The sequence below is a fragment of the Cylas formicarius genome, unplaced genomic scaffold (assembly GCF_029955315.1).
Source record: "Cylas formicarius isolate icCylForm1 unplaced genomic scaffold, icCylForm1.1 PGA_scaffold_5__7_contigs__length_24384050, whole genome shotgun sequence".
NCBI classification, from domain to species: Eukaryota; Metazoa; Arthropoda; class Insecta; order Coleoptera; family Brentidae; genus Cylas; species Cylas formicarius.
The window spans coordinates 8762413-8783673 of record NW_026844341.1 but is presented as its reverse complement, the minus strand read 5'-3'; the positions used below and the strand labels follow the sequence as shown (position 1 = coordinate 8783673).

At 32.4% G+C, this 21261-nt stretch overlaps 1 protein-coding gene across 3 annotated transcripts; it reads right to left on the bottom strand.

Annotated features, from left to right (window-relative positions):
- Positions 1-130: 130 nt before the first annotated feature.
- On the bottom strand, positions 131-19707 carry LOC132701694 (venom carboxylesterase-6-like). 3 transcript variants are annotated; one of them, XR_009618812.1, is made up of 14 exons: positions 19595-19707; positions 19130-19381; positions 18943-19077; positions 18748-18879; positions 15012-15162; positions 13594-13779; positions 9709-9914; positions 7166-7343; positions 4875-5050; positions 2735-2864; positions 1986-2145; positions 1696-1928; positions 1564-1626; positions 1369-1507 (listed from the first exon to the last, which is right to left on the bottom strand). XR_009618812.1 is itself a non-coding variant. In XM_060669809.1 (13 exons), the coding sequence occupies exons 2-12, from the start codon at positions 19325-19327 to the stop codon at positions 1736-1738; spliced, it is 1845 nt and encodes a 614-aa protein (XP_060525792.1). In that variant the 5' UTR covers positions 19328-19381; positions 19595-19707; the 3' UTR covers positions 131-1626; positions 1696-1735. The 3 variants fall into 3 exon arrangements, 2 of the variants coding, with proteins under 2 accessions (XP_060525792.1, XP_060525791.1); XM_060669809.1 differs by having other exon boundaries at positions 131-1626; XM_060669808.1 differs by lacking the exons at positions 1369-1507; positions 1564-1626 and having other exon boundaries at positions 1646-1928.
- Between the last annotated feature and the right edge of the window lie 1554 nt (positions 19708-21261).

The following is a 21261-nucleotide window of genomic DNA, read 5'->3' as shown; positions in this document are numbered from 1 at the left end:
CATCTTATATAGTCACGTCACATTTCGATGCCTAACTAAAAAAGCAAAGTACTTATTATATTATAAAATAACTTGTTTGTTTATTATAATGATATTAGACAAAGAATGTTTATAGGGGGTTTATAAGGAACCTTACCTTTTATAACTATTTACAAAGTTTTATAAGACAATCAGCTTTTTTTTATTTGAAAAAAAAAGACAATCCTCAGCATAAATTTTTTTATGAACATTCAATAAATACTCATAGACCTTATTTGACTAAACTTAAATAAAGTCAACATCTTATTTAGTCACGCCACATTTCGATACCTAACAAAAAAAGTTATAAAATAACTTATGTGCAATGCCACTGTTGTTTATTATAAGGGTATTAGACAAAGGATGTTTTAAAGGGGTTTATAAGAAACCTTGCACTTCATAGCCTTTCATAGCTTTGTAAGGCAAAACACCTTAAGTCTTATAATATTACATCCAAAAAGTTTCCATTTCTTTACCTTATTTGAGTAAGCTTAAATCAGCTGAATATCTTTTAATTACTTCACATTTCGATGCTCAACAAAAAAGCAAATATGTAAAACACGTACTTATTATATTATAAAATAACTTACTTTCAATACCACTTTTGTTTATTATAAAGATATAACCACACATTTTATAACAGTTTTTAGAGTTTTGTAAGGCAATTAGTATTGCACGTTGTGTAAAACAGTCAATAAATACCCGAAATATCTATATAATATGGCATCCAAAAAGTTTCCGTTGCTTAACTTCAAAAGCAAATATGTAATACAAATACTTATATTATAAAATAACTTTTGTGCAATGCCACTTTTGTTTATCATAAAGCTCTAAGACAAAGGATGTTTATTAAGAAGTTTATAAGAAACTTTACCTTTTGTAACAGCTTTTTGTAGTTTTGTAAGGCAATTGGTATTGAGAGCTTTGTAAAATGCCCAGTAAATACCAAAACACCTTGTTTTATAATTTCCCATCCAAAAAGCTTCTGTTATTTTATCTTATTTGAACAATGCATCAGCAAAGAAGTAAGAACGGAGTAGAGGTACTTATTATATTATAGAATAACTTATTTGCGATGCCACTTAAGTTTATTATAAGGTAACGCATAATTATAATAGCTTTTTCACAGTTTTATAAGACACCCAATAAAAACATTTTTGTCTAAGGTGCCTATTTGCTTAAGGTCAAATAAATTGATACTTCACTGTGTAACAGAGGTACTTATTGTATTATGAAATAACTTTTTATAATGGCTTTTGTAGGTTTGTAAGACGTTTTTTTTATTTGCTTTTTTCATTTTGAAATTTTGTAACTAACAAAATACTCAATGTAGCAAAAAGAATAATATTGACTTTTAGAGGGAATTTAATTCTTTACAAAACATAACTACAAAACGTAATATTTTTTTATAATGTTATTTTTTTTAAGTTCTTTTATCGTTTTTTAAATAATTTTTTTTCACTCAATAGATGAAATTTGTATTCCGCATCTACTGAAAATGATTTATTTCTAATATTTGCATATTCGTATCTATTTATAACCTACCTTCTTTGCTCGTCATTTGCTTCCTTTTTCTTCGAATTATTGTTTGAAAAAATATGAACAAACCTAAAAAAAGAAGAAAATAACGTAACTGCTCGCGAACACAACATTTTCACAACAATTGGCTGTGGGCACCCTTTATTTAATAAGATGTCGGTATAATTTTTCTGAAATTTTAAAATCCATCCAGTGGTTTCACAGCATATCTCTCGTATAAGGAGTCCCACAGAACGAAGGCGTTCCATCTGGGGTCGCTCCTGACTGCCAAATCCTTGTTGATATCCAAATATTGTAGTTCACCATTGGAAACATCCACCTTCGGCCAATCCACTAGTTCCAATAGCGAATCCCGGTCTGGTGTTGGGTTTCTAACATCAGAGGTAAGATCTTGTAAACCTAAACATATTTTTATAGGCGCAACTTACAAGTATTTGGCAAAATTTGTCCATAACTTCATTAGCCTATAATGCGTATTTTGATCGGCTTGACTAAATTGGCTCAAGTTTGTATTATCCTTTAAGCTGTATTTTAAAGTTCTCGAGAATATGTAATTTAATTCTTCCGAATGGGTAACGTTGCCTGTACCTAAAATCATTTGAGTTTCTTTTCAATTTTAGACATTTGTCATGCAAAAATTTTGATGAATAGTCTAGTAATGTAAGAATGTAAGTCTAGCTATTATTCGTTAAACTGTTTCCAATACAATAAAAAACCAAAAGTTCTTTAAACCAAGAAGTCCAATTGTTCTATTTAATTATTTATTTTTTCAGAAAATAAAAACCTTTTGTGTGTGTTGGAAAATCAAAATCTATACTAGGTCCCAACTAGTGACTGGATATATTTATGAAAAAACAATCACCAATTTCCTGGAAGCTTTATGGATGAGAGGGCCTAACGGAGAGCTCACTTTTAACGAGGAAATAACTATGAATGTGGATGTGGATACTACCAAGATTGTAGCACACATATAGATGTCCGCCACCATTTTATGAGAAAGAAAATAGAAGAGAACATTTCGAAGCTGGAACATAGGTACCAACTGAACAGATGGCTGCCGAATCAAATATAGGCTTTTTGTAGAGTGTGTAACTAGTTCATTAGGGCTGTTTCCTGTAGTCCGACGTTAACATGTTTTTTGTATGCTATGAGGTAATACAACGGTTAAACGTAATACCTGCCAGTTTTCCGGTATAATCTCCCATGTCTCCGTCATATGCGAAAATGTAAAAGTATGTATCCGCAAACGGAGCCTGAAGTTGAGCATGCTTAATAATGGACCTGGCGAAACACTGATCCGTGAGGTACTGCAAGGGAAATTAATGATAATATTTGTCGCGCAAACTTCATCAGGTTCTGTGCCACCATATAGAACTGGACTGAATGATATCGATAATATACAAAATGTCCCGAATTAATAAACCAAACTATAATACCATATTCTACATCCAAAATAAGCCCTGGTTTTCTATATAAACGTTGGTCTGTGGCGTAACTTTTGATGGGTACAAATAACACACACCGAAATAATTTTGTCTGAGTTGACTTTTGGACTTACTAGTCACAAATCTTCTGGATTCCTCCTGCGTTTCTCTGTACCTGTTTTTATATTGGTGAAAGCTAAAGACTTGAGTCGCGGTGAAGACTGTTTGTTGCTCATAAATTTCTATGGATTCTCGGATTTCTCGTTGGTACAAAAATTGATTGCATGCAATTACGGCAACGGTTGAGTTTATTTGTCGTAGTCTTGGCGGCTCTTCATATTCTTGGAGCCTAGTTCATATTTTTCGTCCGGTCTCTCCAATTTATGTTTTCCCGCATATGCATGGAATACTGTAAACTCCTGATATCTGGACAACTAATGTGGGGTTGCTTTCGAACTCTTTGGAAGGTTGTGGGGAAGTAAATTTTGTGATGGAACGCTTAATATCTCTAATGTGGAAATGCTTAGGGAGAAGAGCAGATGTAAGGTGTCTTAATTATAAGTTCAATGAGTCGAGAATCATCAGTACAGGTTTTTCATAAAGTTGGTTTCTAGGATTTTAATATATCTGAAATAAAATTGAGAGTTTCAGGAGTAGGGACTTTAGTAAAGAGAGATTCTATTTCGAAACTAACTAGAATATCGTTTGGATATAATCTAATGGGTTTTAAGTACCCAATGAAATGAATGGAATTATGTAGGAATTAAGTACGGATCTATCGGTTCCCCCCGTAAAGGGTTTTAATATAGAAGCCAGATATTTTGCTAGAGAATATGTTGAAGAACCAATGGGCTTCTAAATCTTAGAGGATCCGTAGAGACGAGGAATTTTAGAATCATGAGGGGTGAGAGACTTTTTCACAGATCATGATTATTAAAAGACTTCAGGTTGCGTTCCATAAATGACGTAGAATCTTTTTTTAAATTAAAGATAGAATCCATCTGTAAGAACATCTTCAATTTTTTCCTGATACTCACCTGTGTTCATGACTACCGCCTTTCCTTTCTCTGCTCTTAGAATTACGACGTCGGGATCAGATTTTAGATATTTTAGAGGAATGCATTCAGCCTTTGGATTTAGGAGGAGAAAAGGGCCTTAAGATTACGAAAAATAAACTCAGCAGCAGTTGCCGAACACAATTATGAAACCGGACATCAAATCATATTCGACAAAACCACATTTCTTGCATGTAATCTTCTACCAACGAAAAATCCGAGAATCTATAAGCAACCAAACAAACTTAATCGCGATTCAGGTCTTTTCTAGCAATGTGTTCATAACACTTATTTAGCTCCGCCCCCCAAACAATATATAAGCAGGCTTCAGTCAAGCTTTGAAGAAGCCAACAGAGAGAGAGAGAGATGAAAAATTGACTTTTAGACTTGCTAAACGGTGTATTTTTGATCCATCCATCCATCCATCTTAGCGATATCGATCGTAACAGAATATAACAACCCACAAAAAAGTTATTGCAGTTTTTGTTACCTGTACCCCTCAAAAGTTACGCCCCTGGCCAAAATTACTAAAACAATAAAATTTCAAACTTTCTGTCATTTTGTTTCGGAAATATTTCGTCAGGGGGCATTCCTCGATATATATTTATATAGAAAACTAGGGCTCATAGTTTGGCTCATTTTTGGCACACTAATTTCGGGACTCCCAGTGTATATATCAACTTAATAGATTCACCTAGAGGCTACTCATGTTTCACTCTCACCACTCTATGGGATATTTTAGTGTATAATAATTTAAACTAAGTTTTTCGAAATTTATCTAAATTTCTGCGAAAGGTAAGAAAAAAAATTGCGTATATAAATAATAAGCTTCGCTCACCCTTACGGTTCCCACAATTTGGTCGTGGTAATCGATATTTGCCGAAATTGAATAAAAATCTTGCAAGTATTTAATGACAGTAGATCTGTTCTCATTGCTCTCGACGAGATGCATATTAAGTGGTAAAAGTAACGATTCATTATTATCGAAAGCATCAGTTACGTCCTTGATATGAGCTGAAACACAATTGTCTGTTGGAAAAATAGTTTTGGAACGGTTGCGAAATTGGACAAATATCTTGCCAGCGCAGTGCAAACTTTTGGGAGGGGCGAACGACAAGCGCAAAACACAGACAGTTAAGTAAATATCGCCCGGAACAAGTCAAAAGTGACAAAGTAAGTATCTCAATGTCGCTAGAGAAGACAATACCCAGAAAAAAAAGCAATTCTTTGATGTTGATTACGTATATCTTCAATATTTTAACATTTTTTAAATTAATAACAATAGAATTGATTTATGAAAATTTATAAATTATGATTTATAATTTTATAAGGAGAAATAAAATACCTATTTTTTAAAATGAACTATTTTCTCTTTTAAACGCGCAATAAAAACCAATTTTTCCACTGACTGGATCAAATTCGTATTCTACACCATCGAAAATAATTTTCGAACGATTGCGAAAATTGTGTTTAGGAGTATTCACACTAAACTTGTAATAAATATCTTGTCGGCGCAGTGCAAACTTTTGAGGGGAGCAAACGACAAGAGCAAAATACAGACAGTTAAGTAAATATCGCACCGAACAAGCCAACAGTAATAAAGCAAGTATTATCAATGTCGCTAGAGAAGACAATACACAGAAAAAAACAATTCTTTGATGTTGATTAAGTATAACTTCAATATTTTAACATTTTTTAAATGAATAACACCCGCTTAAATTAAGAATTCATTTATAAAACGTATTTTTGAAAATGAACTATTTTCTGTTTTAAACGACCTAGCAATCAAATAAAAAAGACAAAACGTAATATACCTTCGATTTGAGAAAATGTTTGTGTCGCATGCTCAATATTAGGAAATATAAATCTATAAAATAATTGTCTCAAAATTATGATATTCTTAATGTACTAAGTTTGACATCCTAATCTACAAATGTTTTTAAAATATATTTTCCATTTAACATTATCATGCACTACTTAAGATGAATGAATTTTTAAGAATTTTATATAATTTGTTAATAAAAAAGGGTTAAAATTGTTTCTCATTTTTTTTGTAAAATTTACTATAAGGAGAAGCAGACAACCAAACACTAACAGAAAATTAACAATACCAAAATTACCTATACAAATTACGCGGTGGCAAAAACTTGTTCTACCTCGTTCCAGTTTTTTCTATATATAATAATAAAAATAATAGTTTTGGATAGATAAAATTAAAGTAAATAAAAAAATAAAATGTGTTATTCATCACTGGCCTTTAACAATGGTAGAAATTTAATTTGGTCATAATTATTAATGTATTTTTAGTAACAATTCTAAAAGAGTCCATTTTTAAAAGTATTTTTAACCAGCTTTATTTGTTAAAAATTATCAAGAATCATTGATCAATAAATAACATGTTTTAGTAAAAAGATAAGACGGAAACCTTTTTATATTTTTTGCATGTATTTGCTTATCTCCCAGAATAAAAGTTTTCCATTATTAGATTGGCCTAAACAAAATTTCAAATAAATCTACTTTAAAAATATATTCATTTTGACGGAAAAATTACCACCTTCTCGATGTAAAACTAGGATACGATCAATCAAAACAGGTATAAGTTGTTGAGGGAATTGATATAATGCTTGATTTAAAGCTACTATATGAATGTTTTTAAGTATATATCTAACTAATTTAAAACTATCAAAAATTCAACATAAAATTATGCTAGTAACTCTCTATTTTTAAAACGAATAAGTGTATGCGCAATTCCAGTTGCTAAATATCTAAAATTTTAAAATGAAGCGATGAATATTTAATTATCTACATTTTTGAAAGAAAGAAAGAAATTCGACATACCCAAGCGAGGCATTTCATTTTGTTAAAAGAACTTAAGTTTATTTTAACAAAATAATATCTTTAACATCTTACGCATCTTAATATTGAGAATTGGCCATTTTAATTTTAAGCCGACATAGTCTTGAGTACATGCAAAGCTTACTTATGCTCAAATTGAACTTAACATTTTTGTTTTTTCCATGTAGAATTATCATGACTTCTTAATCGATAAAATTAAACAAAGGCAGGAAAATGTTACGAATATTTCTTATTTCTTAAAAATGCATATTTTAAGCAAACTATACTACTTACAATTATACTGATTAATGCATTCCTCTGCATTCATACCAATAATAACGGGGACTTTGTTAAAGTTGCCATCCCTAATAGCTTCGTACATTCCTGTTGTCAGGAAGGCGTCTTCATTATCGGGTTCGATAACCGGCGCGTAATAAAAACCCTGTTGAAGTTGCATGTTACCCGGACTTTCCTGAAAAATAATCCTTCAACTTCAAACTTTTGTTAGGTGAAAGTGTTTCTCACCTATACAAAGCACGTTCAATAACTCAGAAAAGTGCTAACCAATAAAAGGTCTTGAAAGAGTAATATAAAAATAACAATAGTCGGGGAAAAAATGTACTATTTTGTTTTATAAAAAATATATCCATAAAATCATTCAAAATGACGAACAAAAAAATATCGTGAAATTTTGAGCCCTTGATCATTTCTATTTTCTACGGTTTAGTCCTTACTTCATTATTGTGTCAAAACAGCCGAAGGGTTGAGGCAAAAATATTTACTTGAAAATATTTTTGTAGCAAATTAAATTCTCGATATAACAATTTTTTATAGAGAGTTAATACACCATCGAAAGTTATCAAATCGTCAATATTAAAAATAAAAATTATATTTTTTACTATTGAAAATTATTTGCTTGCAATATTTGAGTGGAAAACAAATTCATTTTTTTCTCAAGTTTATTGGCGAATAACTTTTTCCAAAAATTACTTCATAAAAAAGTATTAAAAGGCCTTTTTGGGGAACATTAAAATCAGTATCAATTTAAAAATCAGTATCATCATTGTATATTCATGTTAGTTACAAAGTTCCAAAAGAAAAAATTAAATTAATTGTTTTTTTTTCTTTATAGAAAATTCTTGTTTCTATAATTGTTTGGCTGTTTTGACTCAATAATGAGATTTTGACAATAAAATTGAAAACATCTCTTCCAATTCGTATTGAGTTCAAACTCTCACGGTTTTTTGTGTATTCTGAATGATTTTATCCAAATTTTTTTCACAAAAAAAATTGTGAGGTCGACTTTAAAATTTGGTTGCCAAATTTGTATACAAATAATTAAATGAAAGGAGAAGACTAAATGTTTGAGAGAAAAATAAAAAATCTGTTAGTCGTAGTTTGAAACCAGTTTCAAGGATAACTCAATGCGTAATCTTAACATCCCATGGGTTTTTTGAAAAAGTGAAGAAATATCTCATAGTTGAATCAAAAATAAGTCCTGTCCATATCATCCAAATGTACTATCAACAACGGGTCGTTAGAGTATTCTTTCCATTAAGTATGTGCTCTGAAAACCTTTGAAATAGTTCCTTTATTTATCATGCTCACTGTTTCGTGTACCTTACTGACAGAAAAACCAATAATACATTTTTTTTGTGTAGAAAAATGAATATATCACGTTCATTTGATCATTGATATTTTGATATTTATAAAAACGTCAAACGTCATTTAGCTAGAAAGTTTCGCACAGTATTGATATCTCAATGTCTTGAATTTGATGTTTTGTATTTTCTAAGTGTTTGTGATTTTCTTATCAGCTGCTAAGGTAAGTGCCAACTAATAACGATAAGAAAACAAAAATAAAAACATTCCTGATCTCGATAATAACAGTTCTGCACCATGTTTTGAAAATTCTGATTTTAATTCTATGGGCGATCCTAATTTGTGACTGTTTAATGAAAAAAACGACCAAACTCCATAAAAATATTTAACGTTTCTTTGGAATGACATTCTATCTTGATTTGATAAAAGTAACGAAATGATTTAAAATGTTAATATTGATTGACATCAATTAGCAATAAAATACAAAAGTATAGTTTATAAAGGAGTAAAAATGTGACCTTCTTTAGTTAATTTAAACAAGGTCTAAAACGATCAAAAATTAAAAAAATACACTACTGACACAAAATGTGCCGGGCTAAATAATTTCAAAGAAAATCCCAATTTTTTTATTATACATACAATTAATAACCAAAACGCAAAAAAAAGTCATAACGACGATTTACAACAAATAGGACACACTTTAATAAATCTGGATAAAACTGATATTAACGATGAATTAGGAGTTATTTTTCAATACTGTTAAATATTAGTTTACCACCTGGTTTATTTATCACAATGAGTTAATAACGATAATATATTATAACGGTAGCAACAACGTCATTTATTTTACAATACTATCAATTGAAAACGATTTTTTTAAAATAATAATATTTTATATATAAAAATATAAAAAAAAAACATTTAAATAGATATACATTACATTTTTTTGAAATAAAATGTCCTAGTAAAATTTTTATTATAACAATAACAATAAAAAGAGACAAAAGCTGTCATGAAAGAGCCCGATTTTTGAGCCCCCAGCGATGTAAATCCGGTGCTGTAGTTTCACGATCCAATAGAAAGAGTATGCAAGACTTTGCTAAACTTCTTCAGATATCGTTTATCAAAGTTGTTGCATATTAGAATTCTAATGCTGAGACGGCAAAAACCAAATCAATATGGGGGAAGCTTTAAATTTGTTATCGCGTCCTTGTGGTTGAAGTACCGCTACTTACCAAATTGTAGATTTGTTGCGACGCCCCATCGATATCTCTGGCTGTTGCGTTAAGTAAAAAATCGAGAACTTGTTTTGAGTCGTTCGAGCTGATGAATTTGGGGTCGAGGAGGGCCGCCGTTCGGAACGTATAGGCCCTTTGATCACGCTGATACGCCCAAGGACTAAGCGCGGAACCGCTCTCCAATATGGCCGCCCTAAATAAACCTAGAAACCGTTTCATAAAAATATTGTGTGGAGAAGCATAGCTGGAGAAGAATATTTTATTATAAAGGGAATTTTCTAATCGAATGTCAATAGTTAAGGAGGAGGTTTTTGGGTCCATTTTAAAAAGAAATCTTCATATGTCCTAAACGTTTTAAAAAATTGAACTGAGGAGGCTTTTACTTGATGAAAATCCATTTATCAAAATAAATAAGAACTAAAAGTTCAGATTTTCACGAAATTATATATTTTGACATGACAATTGTTTCGACAACACCGTGTCTTTATGAAATGTAATATTTACAAACTACCTGCTACTATATATACCGAAAAATGACCATAAAACCTTAATTAATGTTGTTGGGAGAATTTAAGTTCAATAAAGGAGAGGTATTTTAATCTAATTGAACGTTAAGCAATACATTTGAATGTCTCATTTTGTTAATCTCCATGGCTTCCAATAAATTTAATTTTCTACTTTTTGTGGCTGTATGTAATATATCAAAATTGTCGTCAAAAATGTGTTTTTCTATGTTTAAGTGTGTAGCATAATTAGAATCTAGACTATTGTTTTTAAACGCTCTTATATGTTCGTTAACGCGTTTCTTGAAGGATCTACCTGTTTGTCCAATATAAACTTAGGACAAAATCCACATTTCAACCCCTAGACACATGATTTTTGGGATTTTGGACATTTCGATTTATTGTTTTTTAAATATTTTCCTATTGTGTTGTTAGTTCTGAAAGCTATTTTTAAACCACATTTTGACAAATGTTTTGAAACTTTTTCACTAGGTTCTCCTATGTATGTAATTGTTTTAAATTGTTCATGTTCTGTATTAGAATTCGGATAAATAGAGTTTACTGTTGTCCGTATTTGTTTTTTATTTATAATTTTATCTATAATGGACGGATTGTAGCCGTTGTTCAGTGCAATTTGTTTAATGATATTAAGTTCTTTGTTACAATTTTCTGTTGAGAGTAGCGTATTAAGAAGTCTGTGTATAAAAGAGTTAAATGCAGCCATTTTGGTGTATAAGGGTGATTTGAGGTGTTATGTATGACTGTGTCCGTGTGTGAAGGTTTAAGATATCTTGAAAAATCTAATTTGTTTTGCACTTTCGTAATAATTAAGTCTAAAAAATTAATAATGAATTTTATACGATTATGTATTGAGTTAATATAATTTAAAAAAGAATTCAATTGTCTGTCCGTTCCAACAAAGCAAGCATATCTATACCACCATAAAAAACTTTTACTTAAAGGATGTTCTAGTATAATGTTTTCCAAATTATCCATAAAGATCTCGGCTAATAAAGGACTAAGTGGGTTTCCCATAATCAAACCTTCTTTAGAGATATAAATCTGTCCATTAAATTCAAAATAATTTTGGTCTAAAGACACTATTAAGCAATCTAATAAATCTTGTTTCACCAATGGATTAACCTGTTTCCGAGTTAAGCAATAAAGAATCAGGTGTCTACAGGTTGAAATGCTGATCTTGTCCTGAAATTGATATTGGACAAACGCATTAACGAACATATAAGAGCGTTTAAAAACAATAGACTAGATTCTAATTATGCTACACACTTAAACACAGAAAAACACATTTTTGACGACAATTTTGATATTTTACATACAGCCACAAAAAGTAGAAAAATAAATTTATTGGAAGCCATGGAGATTAGCAAAATGCGACATTCAAATGTATTGCTTAACGATGAATTAGATTTAAATACCTCTCCTTTATTGAACTTCAATTCTCGCAACAACATTAAGGTAGTTTGTAAATATTACATTTGATAAAGACACGGTGTTGTCGAAATAATTGTCATGTCAAAATATATATTTTTCTGAAAATCTGAACTTTTAGTTCTTATTTATTTTGATAAATGTTTTTAATATCTGTGATACCACTTTAGATATTTTAATGAAATTTCTACAAGTCTATTTTGTCAGACATTGATGGTACGCCACTGATTTCTCGTAAAATAGAATTTATTCTTACAGTCTCCAATCATATCTAAAAAAAATAATTTCTCAATATTTTTCAGTCGTATCTACGGTTTTCGCTCTTCTCTGCATGGTCATAACAATTCTGTTAATATAACAGAATGGTGAAAATTATTATTTCTTACTGAAGTAATTATCTATCTGGCTTATTAAAATGCTTCAAAAATTCGAAGTACGAATAAAAACTATTTAAACTCGGAGGTGTGTTTCTGAAATCTTTAAAATTGTTTCTTATCACTGCAGGAGGCTGTGTCTGTAAGAATTATTCATTTGGCGTTTACAATAACCGAACATATCATTTTTAAAAAATGGTCGAGTTTACTAATGATGAGTTGGCAGACATGTAAGACAGGACTGTAAGAACTCCAAAAATTGACGAAGCAGGTTTGAATTACATTGATGAAAATCCTGATCTGAGTACTGGAAGAATTTGAAATGGAAAATCACGTGTTCCGTGTTAATTTTTGTAAATGGTGTTTGGATAAAAACCTTTGTGTGAACAAGAACTACTATTCACAGATCAAGCTAACGATTGCAGAAATGCAATCGGAAATTTTCACAATAACCATATTATTCCTTAATTGGACCTTTTTTCCTGCCAGAAAGGCTAAATGGCCATAATTATGGCCAGTTTTTAGAAGAGGATTTCCCAATGTTCCTAGAGGTACCAGAAGTGTTCTTTTTAAAATGGACCCAAAAATCGCCCAATTAATTATTGACATTCAATTAGAAAACACCCTGTACATATTTAGACGGGGCGTAAATTTTATAGGAGCCATCTTGATTTTGTATTTTAAAAAACTGAAAATTTTGGCTAATTTGACATTTGAAAGGGTGAGATTTACGTCTTTGGTATGACTTTACGAATAAGTTAAACTTTTAAAAGTTAAAGAAGAAGAAGAAAATATTTTAAAATTTTCGCAACTCCATAATCCGAGTGAAGGTCAGTGCGACAAATGATTTTTAAAAATAAATTTATTTTTTTCAGATCAGAGGCCCTTCTTACAGTTTCCAACATTTCTGGGGTTATTCTTCTGCACCTACTCTTCTTTCACGATGTTCTTACAGAGCTCTTACAAAGCTTTCGTCTTCCACAAACTGGGATTAAAATTAGCCCCGGCATTCTTTTTTACAGATAGGTTCAGTGGCTTCAGACTTTTCGAGAAATTCGTGCAGCTTCTCTAGTACAACTATTATTTTGATAATAAATGGCGACCATCTTAATTCTATGTTCTATGTCTACTAGTCATTACACCAAACTTAAAAATAGCACACTGCAGATAAACGGCCAAATAAACAAATAATAAAAAAGTACATACCTTTATGTAACAAATTTGTACCCAATTTTTGTTATCTGCGATTGTTTTAGTAGGTAAATAGTTACCAGCTTAAACTGACTTAAAAATAACGTTGCAATTAATGAATTTAAATAAAATAGCCACAGAAATGTGTATTCTGTGCCAGTAATTTAAGTCAAATACTTCAAAAAATAATAAACAAAATGTTAAAATTGTAACTTATTCGCAAAGGCATAACAAAGACCTATAAAAAGAGGCGCCACTTCAAACTTTAAAATAGCCGAATCGTGTCCCCTTCAAGACGGATCCTTAAAAGAATAAGGATTCGAAGTGTCTGAAAGTTAACAACAAATTAAGGAAAATTAAAGTACCTGCAGATTTGGGACTTAAGATATGATAAGAGACGGACGCCGAACCGGCACTTTGTCCAAATATTGTCACTTTACTTGGATCACCTCCAAAGTACTTGATGTTCTGTTGAACCCATTGTAGCGCCAGAGTTTGGTCTTTTAAACCGGCGTTTCCTTGAATTACATCATCACCAGTAGAGAAAAATCCTAAAATAAAAAAACATATATATTGCACTTACATAGTTGAGTATACAGGTAACAGAAGAAATCCACAAAATCTACAGTATCCTTCATGAAATTTAATTTAAAAAACGGGTGACCTATTTCGCTTAAAATAGCATCGGTAGACCTACGAAAATGTCGAATACAGGATTTCCCATGGTTTATAAGAACCAAAATAGATATTGATGTTAAAATTCAAATCAAATATAAATTTTTTTTATTGCATTTTCGAATTCGACATGCAAATTTAAACAGCTTCCGCTAATTGTTAATACACAGGTGATTGCTACTGAATGTATTTCAAAACTGTGCATGCAATATCAAAAATTTTTTACAGGGGATGCCGAAAAAGTGCACTTTTGATAGAAATATAGTAATAATAAAAAACAGTTTTTTTAAAAATCCATACCTACATTGACTGACTAGGCCAACAAACTAACCTAACAAATGATTATACGTGTTCGTATATCTATCTCTTAGATTGGACATGGCTCGCATTTATTCCAACTCGCAAGGCAGAAACGCGTTATCAGGTGTCAATCAATTGAAGCTCCTTGACGAGAAATTACAAGAAAAGGTGCCTGAAGTTAGAATGACGTTAAGCTGTCGTAAAATTATGTAAAATAATCCAGGGAAAGTGCAGCAGAGCTGTCAGTCGTACTAAATTCAGAAGGTACGAGAAAAATTTTCTGGAAAATAGAAGCATTAAAGCTGCGAGATTTTTACCGAAGCTGATGATGTACACAATTTTGCGAAATATTTCTAATTCATACCCAAGAGTGTCCAGATTTCTGGCGTAAAATAATTTGGACTGAAAGCGAAAATCGACTCCCATAAATAGTGTTGACAAATCAATTGTTCGAATACGCAGAACTTTCGACTAATTAAATCTCGACTTTCCAGAAAGTTAACTGGGCTGGTGGGCCGAGATTTTCTTAACCATTTCATCTCTATACACCCCAACATACGTTTTATCATTGAATTAGAGATAAACAATAATGTCCCATTCTTAGATATTCTTATTAATAGAAATTATACCAAATTTGAGATAAGTATTGCAGTGGCCTGTGGAAGTGTGTTGAAAAAAAGAAAACAGCTCAACATGATGCACTGTTGCTGCATTTTGAAGACCACTGCTCTAAATCGAATTCATCTGCATTGGAGTATCTCCGGTGGCAGGAAGACTCAATTTTATTATTATAAAACAATAATCTCACCGAAGGGACCCAGACGATAGTTAATGGTGACCAATACGACATCGTACTCCATAAAAAAGTCTGGTCCATAGCGGCCGTTGCGGCCGCTCGCTCCTTCCACGAAACCACCACCGTGTATGAAGAACATTACGGGCAATAGGGTGTCGGATATCTACGTTAAAAAATTGCACTAAATTTATGGTGGACAACTGAAAGATTATGTGGTAAAATAGAGATAAATTGCAAAACAGTTTTCTTCATTTCAATTTTTTAACACATACACACCTCCAATCGTTCCTAAATTAGGTAAGTTTGGTGATGTTACACTGGCTTTACTACAGGTAAGTTCTTTAGGACAATAATAGTAAATGATTAGAATTACATAAATTCGACGTCTTTCGATTCCTAATCATACTCCTCCCTATCTTCCCATAAGTCTTATCGATTCCCTCTCTTTTGCGCGGTCATCCCCGTTTTCTTCATCCTTGCGCGTTCCGATTTCATTTCATTTAGATATAAGCATAGGGTGTAGTCTATATAATCGTCATCTACTGGTCTTCACATATTACTGTATTTTCATGCCCAGGTCTTCAGTATAGTTTCTAAATAAATTTTAGATATTGTCGCAGCAACCTTGCTTGAGATCTTTTGATAACCTTGATCTTTTGATAACCTTGATCTTTTGATAACCTTGAAGCTATCCCAAAGTTTTACTAGCGGTACGCTGTTGTAATCTTTTTTCAGATCGACAAACAAGAGATCAACTTCTTTGCTAAATGCTATTTTCCTTTCCAGCATTTGTGTTCTCGTAAAGAGGTGATCAATGGACGATTTTCCCGCTCTAAAGACCGCTTGTTACTTTCGAAAAAAAGATGAAACTCGATAAACTCGGTATCTCGGTAATGGTTGGTACAGAAATCCGTTCTCCGTTCTCCGTTTCTCGTCTTTTGGTTTTTACGAAAGAACTTTTGAACAGTTTGACTTACGCAATTGAGATTTGTCTCCTGTCTGATTTGGCTGCATGAACTTTTATTCTTGACAATTTTTCAAAAATGTACATGATGCACCGCAAATTAAAAAGAACTGAAAAATGGGTCCCCCTATTGTTGGAAATCGGCGATAACAAAAGGACTGTGTTTCAAATATCACGTTCTTTTACATGGCAATAAAGGTCGCATACACAGGTAAAACTTCTCTATTTAAGGTTTTCACCTATTGTACAGGGTGTTCGCGATATTCCGTGCAATATTAAAAAATGTAATAGGTGCCCTAAATTTGCAACTACCGACTTCAGGTTTGGCAGAGAAGTAAAAGTTCAGACGCCTATTTAAACTATTAAAGGAGAGCGCAAGGTATTTTATTTTAATTAAACCGTTCACCCGATCGGCAAAATTCTTTTACTAACAAAGGCGGATGAAATAGTGCTATAACATTTATTTCGAGCATTTTTTCAATTATACAAAGGGTTTTTAAATTATAGGCAAAAATCTAAAAGACTTTGAAAATTGTTCTTTTCCAGAGTAAATTATTAATCGCAAATCAAAAATTGTAAAAAATATGCTAATCCGTTCAAACAGTGTCATAGGCCGCATTAATAATTACAATTTTCACAGACGCTGCTCGAGAAATTAAAAAAAATACATATGACAATCACTATTCCGGAAGCCGTCAAGACGCGACGACGTCATTGATTATTACGACGCACTACATGGTTCCAGAAAAGTCTTATTTTTTCGAAAACCATTTACTATTTTAAAAAAATTCTTGAACCAGGACATGTGGAAAATCCAGGGCTATAACCTCCATTTCGGTAATTTTTTAATTATGTACAGGGTGTGTCGATTATAGGTAAAAATGTCTAAAAGACCCTGAAAATTGTCGTTTTCATTTGTAAATTTTTAGCAGCTAATGAAAAACTATAAAATTTATAAAAATTTGGTCCAAACAGTTTCGTAAATTATGAGGAGAGAGTCCTAGGTTACGTCTATCATACAGGGTGCGCAATACTTGGAATATTATAATTGGAAACGCGAAGCGACTGCTTTTCGAAATAACAAGCTCTATTCCCTTTCTGGTCTGTTTTTTTAGACTTTTTCCATATATTCGACTAACGGAATTTCTAACCGAGTATGGTTGGCAAATAAGATTCTTTCGGCATTGTCGATGTGTTATTCACCTCTGGTGTAAATTTCTTAGTGCATGATACAGTTTTTCGCTTCGGTATTTGCCATTCTTTCAAGTTCCATTCTTCCTTTTCCTGTTCTGTTCTCATGTTTCTGAGGAGCAACTTTTAAAATTTCTGTATTTATTCTTCCTCGTATGTATGCGTCGAGCCTTGAACATGTGCTTTGCCATTGGCTATTTTTCTATCTTCGTACTCTGGCTTGTGATTCTTTATACCTTAGTTTGGGGTTTATGTTTTTTGAGATTAATTATTTGTGGAAATTTTTACGCCTTCATTATATTTCATATTCAATCTCTTCATCCCACCAATATGGTTTTCGTTGTTTTCCGCTCTTCTTCTGCTATATTTTCTGGTCCAGCCGGGTCTTATACTTTCGTTTTCCAGGTTAATAGTGTCAAATCTTAGTGATGTTTCCTCGTTTGCCGGTTCTTCTTCCCATTTAGTATTGTCTCGATTTATTAATTGATGTTGTCTTTCTTTTCAAGTGGCCACTTCCATAACTCTTACGTTTACGAATTTTAATCGAGATTATTGTCTTGTTATTACATAGTTAACAATATTTCTAAGTTTCTTGTTGTCTCTGTCCACGTGTTATTATTAAATATTATACAATACAATACAATGCAATTACATATGTAATTTTTTTAGTCACCATGTTCGGAGTAGTCAGATGAAGTATAGTCGAGTTCAGGGAAATAATGAGGCTCCTCAATGTTTTCTAGCATGTTATCAACTTCCCGCATTCTTTCTTCTATTTTAATTACCTATTCGACGCACTTACTCCATTTTTTACAGTGTCTACTGTCTTTGTTTCCACTTCCAAGAGGGTTCTAACTTCCCTCGCTCATACCAATTCTATGTGGTTAACTCACAGTCTTATACCGTTTTATACTTGGTTTTGGAGCTATTTGGTCGACAACAAACTTCGTACAAACAGTAGCTCCTTTTCAATCGTTCTGAAATCGCATCTTATTTAAAGTAAGTTAGTGGATGATGTGATTTTTTTCCCAAGAAGACGTGGGTATCTTTTATGAATGAAAACATCCTTTTTTTTTACTGACCCAGCGATTTTCAATAACGAACTTTTCGAAAATTTGATTAGTAACAAAACCTCTTGGAGTATTTTAAGTTCGTGATTGATAACTGACTAAAAACGAACTTTCCCGACACCTGTCGGACAGTAATAAAGTAACTATAGTTCTAGTTGGTGCGCCTATGAAATTTCACGATTTACAGTTCAATAATGAAAATAGGTAATGCAAATTTGGACCCTTATTAGATATTTCATATATTATAAAAAAATTTGCCTATTGTTTACACGACGAAAAAAACTAAACTAAACTGAACTAAAATTTTAGTTTATAGGATTTTTTGCGGAAAATAAAGTATTTAGTCAACAATATCTACTATAATTCGCTGTTGATTGCCTAACCTGGCAAAAAGAATTTCGGATAAAGAGTTGTTTGTTTTGTTTGTTTGCTTGATTAAAAAAAAAACTGGTGCACAGTGAAAAATGATTTTTGTTTTAGTTAAATTATGACGTCCATCTTATTTTTTGTCTCTCTTACTCACTCTGGGGGTGTAGACGTGTAAAAATAGACAGTCTTCATTTTCCGTATTAGAGTTGCCGGGTACTTGAAAGCAGATGTTCTTCTCGGCGGTGGCATCGTAAACCCCCGTCCAAGGTTCTACAGCTTTGGGCGCCTACAACGTTAATGATTGATTAACGAACGATTGACGATAATAACAAACATATGAGGCGATTACCTTAAATCTCAATTCGCCCACGGGTGGTCTTCCGTATCGAATACCACTAAAGGAATAGAAAGTGTAATTCGATGAGGTCGTCTCTGTTTTTCCTTGAATTTTTCCATTGGGAGTGTCCACCGTTGTCTGAGAAATCTGTAAATATATTTGTTGGTGCCTGACGAAAAACTTACCCAAAAATACCCACGGCCGACCCGTAGAACGCGAATAAAATACAAAGCAACCGGATCATGTCGCCATTTGATTTAGTGGAAATTTTAAATGACTGTAATGAAATGAACAAAATACTTCTCTCGTAATCGAGATATCTTATCGGAAACAAGGAACCGAGTTTAATCGAATTCGAAGTCGATATTACTTTCAGTACAACTTCTTCGTTATTCATTGTCCACTTTTGATACGATAATTTTCTATCACGAGCTCAACGAAGACGCAAAGACTGCAAGATCAAAAAGCATCTGTTATTTTTGAAGACAAATTTAACATAGCATAGGGAAATCCGTGGGAATTATTTTTGGTAGTGAGGCAAATAGAGAATAGGAATGGCTAGGGTTGATAATAATTTTATTGAATTTAAATCCGTTATCAAAAACCTGCATTTACATATAATACATTTACATATATACTACAAAAAAAAACTACAAAAACTTACATCAACTTAAAAATTATATTTCAAAATAGTAGACTCCTAGGTTAGCTGAACAGACAGCTCGGGCAACTGATGCATTGACGTTTTCTCACTGAACTGAAACCGACCTAGAGCGTTAGATTATATAAGTTTATTTATAAGTTTTTTTGGATCAATATATGGATATATTGGATGTTATTATTAGGCTGGGGGTGTTAATTTTCCCCCTTGGTTTTACTTTTCCCGTTTTAAGACAATTGGAAAGCAACTTTCCCGAGAGTACCAATTTATTAAAAATGTGCTTTATCGTTTTCGATGCTACGTTGTCCCAGTCAGGATTTTTCTTGTGTTTCAAAGATGTTATAGCTTCCAAAAACTTTGTTTTACAAAACATGCTGTCAAATGGCTTATTTCCTCTTTACAAGGAGGCCGAAGCAATTTTTGCAAACATTCTGCACAACATAAGCAAGGAATATTCAAGGAAGAACCAAAACGAACGAAGTATTTAATGCACTAGAGAAGGGAAAGAAAGAGAAAGAGGACGAAAGAAAAACAAAAGTATGTTCGTTTATACAGCGTAAGGAACAAAGCAGCCAGAGTGTCATATCTATGGCAATCAAGAAGAAGTGTAAGCGAGGTATTGTGGGAAGGAGCCAGATAAACGACAGAATCTTCGAAGGAGCAACGAACATCAAGAATGGAATAATAAACGCAACCAAGGTTTAAGGAGCTAAATACAGCAAATATGTTTAGAAACCTTGTAGAAGAATACAAGAAATGGGACCTAGAAATAAACATGGAGAACCCCAGTACATGGCTATTGGGATAAACTTCGGACGGAAGAGACGAAGTGGATGTACAAAACAAAATTAGGAAAAATTGTTATAAGTCAATTACACCCAGTGTTATGGAATGACCTAATTTCCCAAAAAACTAAGAAGAGAATGTTTAATTCCTTTGTGCAAAGTACAATTACCTATGGGTCAGAGGTTTGGATAATGTCAGAGAATATGAAAAAAAAAGGTAGCTTGGGAACGGTGCTGTAAAACCACATTAATAGCCAAATCAAAAATGGCGAAATTTTGAACAGAATGTACGAAGAAAAGAGACTATTAGATACTATTGAAGAATAACAACTAATGTGGTTTGGACATATGAGTCGAATGAGCGAAGACAGAATACCCAAAAAATTTATGAGTGGAGGCCACCAAAAAGAAGGAAAGGAGACAGACCACGGAAAAGCTGGAAGGCATTGATGAAGCTATGCAAAAGAGAAGTCTCACGGCCAAGGCTGTAGCCAAACCGCTTTTATATATAGCAAATATAGCAAATGGGTTATCAAACCGAAGTAATTCTGCTGGGACACTTAAATGGTAGAACTTAATGATCCTATAGTCTATGGAGAAGACACGGTTAACGAAAATAGTGAAAAGCTTATATACAGGATTGAAGATAACCAATAGTTTTTTAAACACAATAAATGAAGGCATCAAGCTCAAAAAATAGCATGATGGAAGAAATAAGTATTCACCAGGCGTTGGGACAAAAATAGCAGTCCAGAACTTGGAAACTTATAAAAAGCACGAGGAAAGAGAATAACGACTCGGCAGGATTAAGTCCTGTAGACATCCAACAATGGGCCGACCACTACAAAGATCTACTGAAGATAGACAACAATTTGAAATTAACGA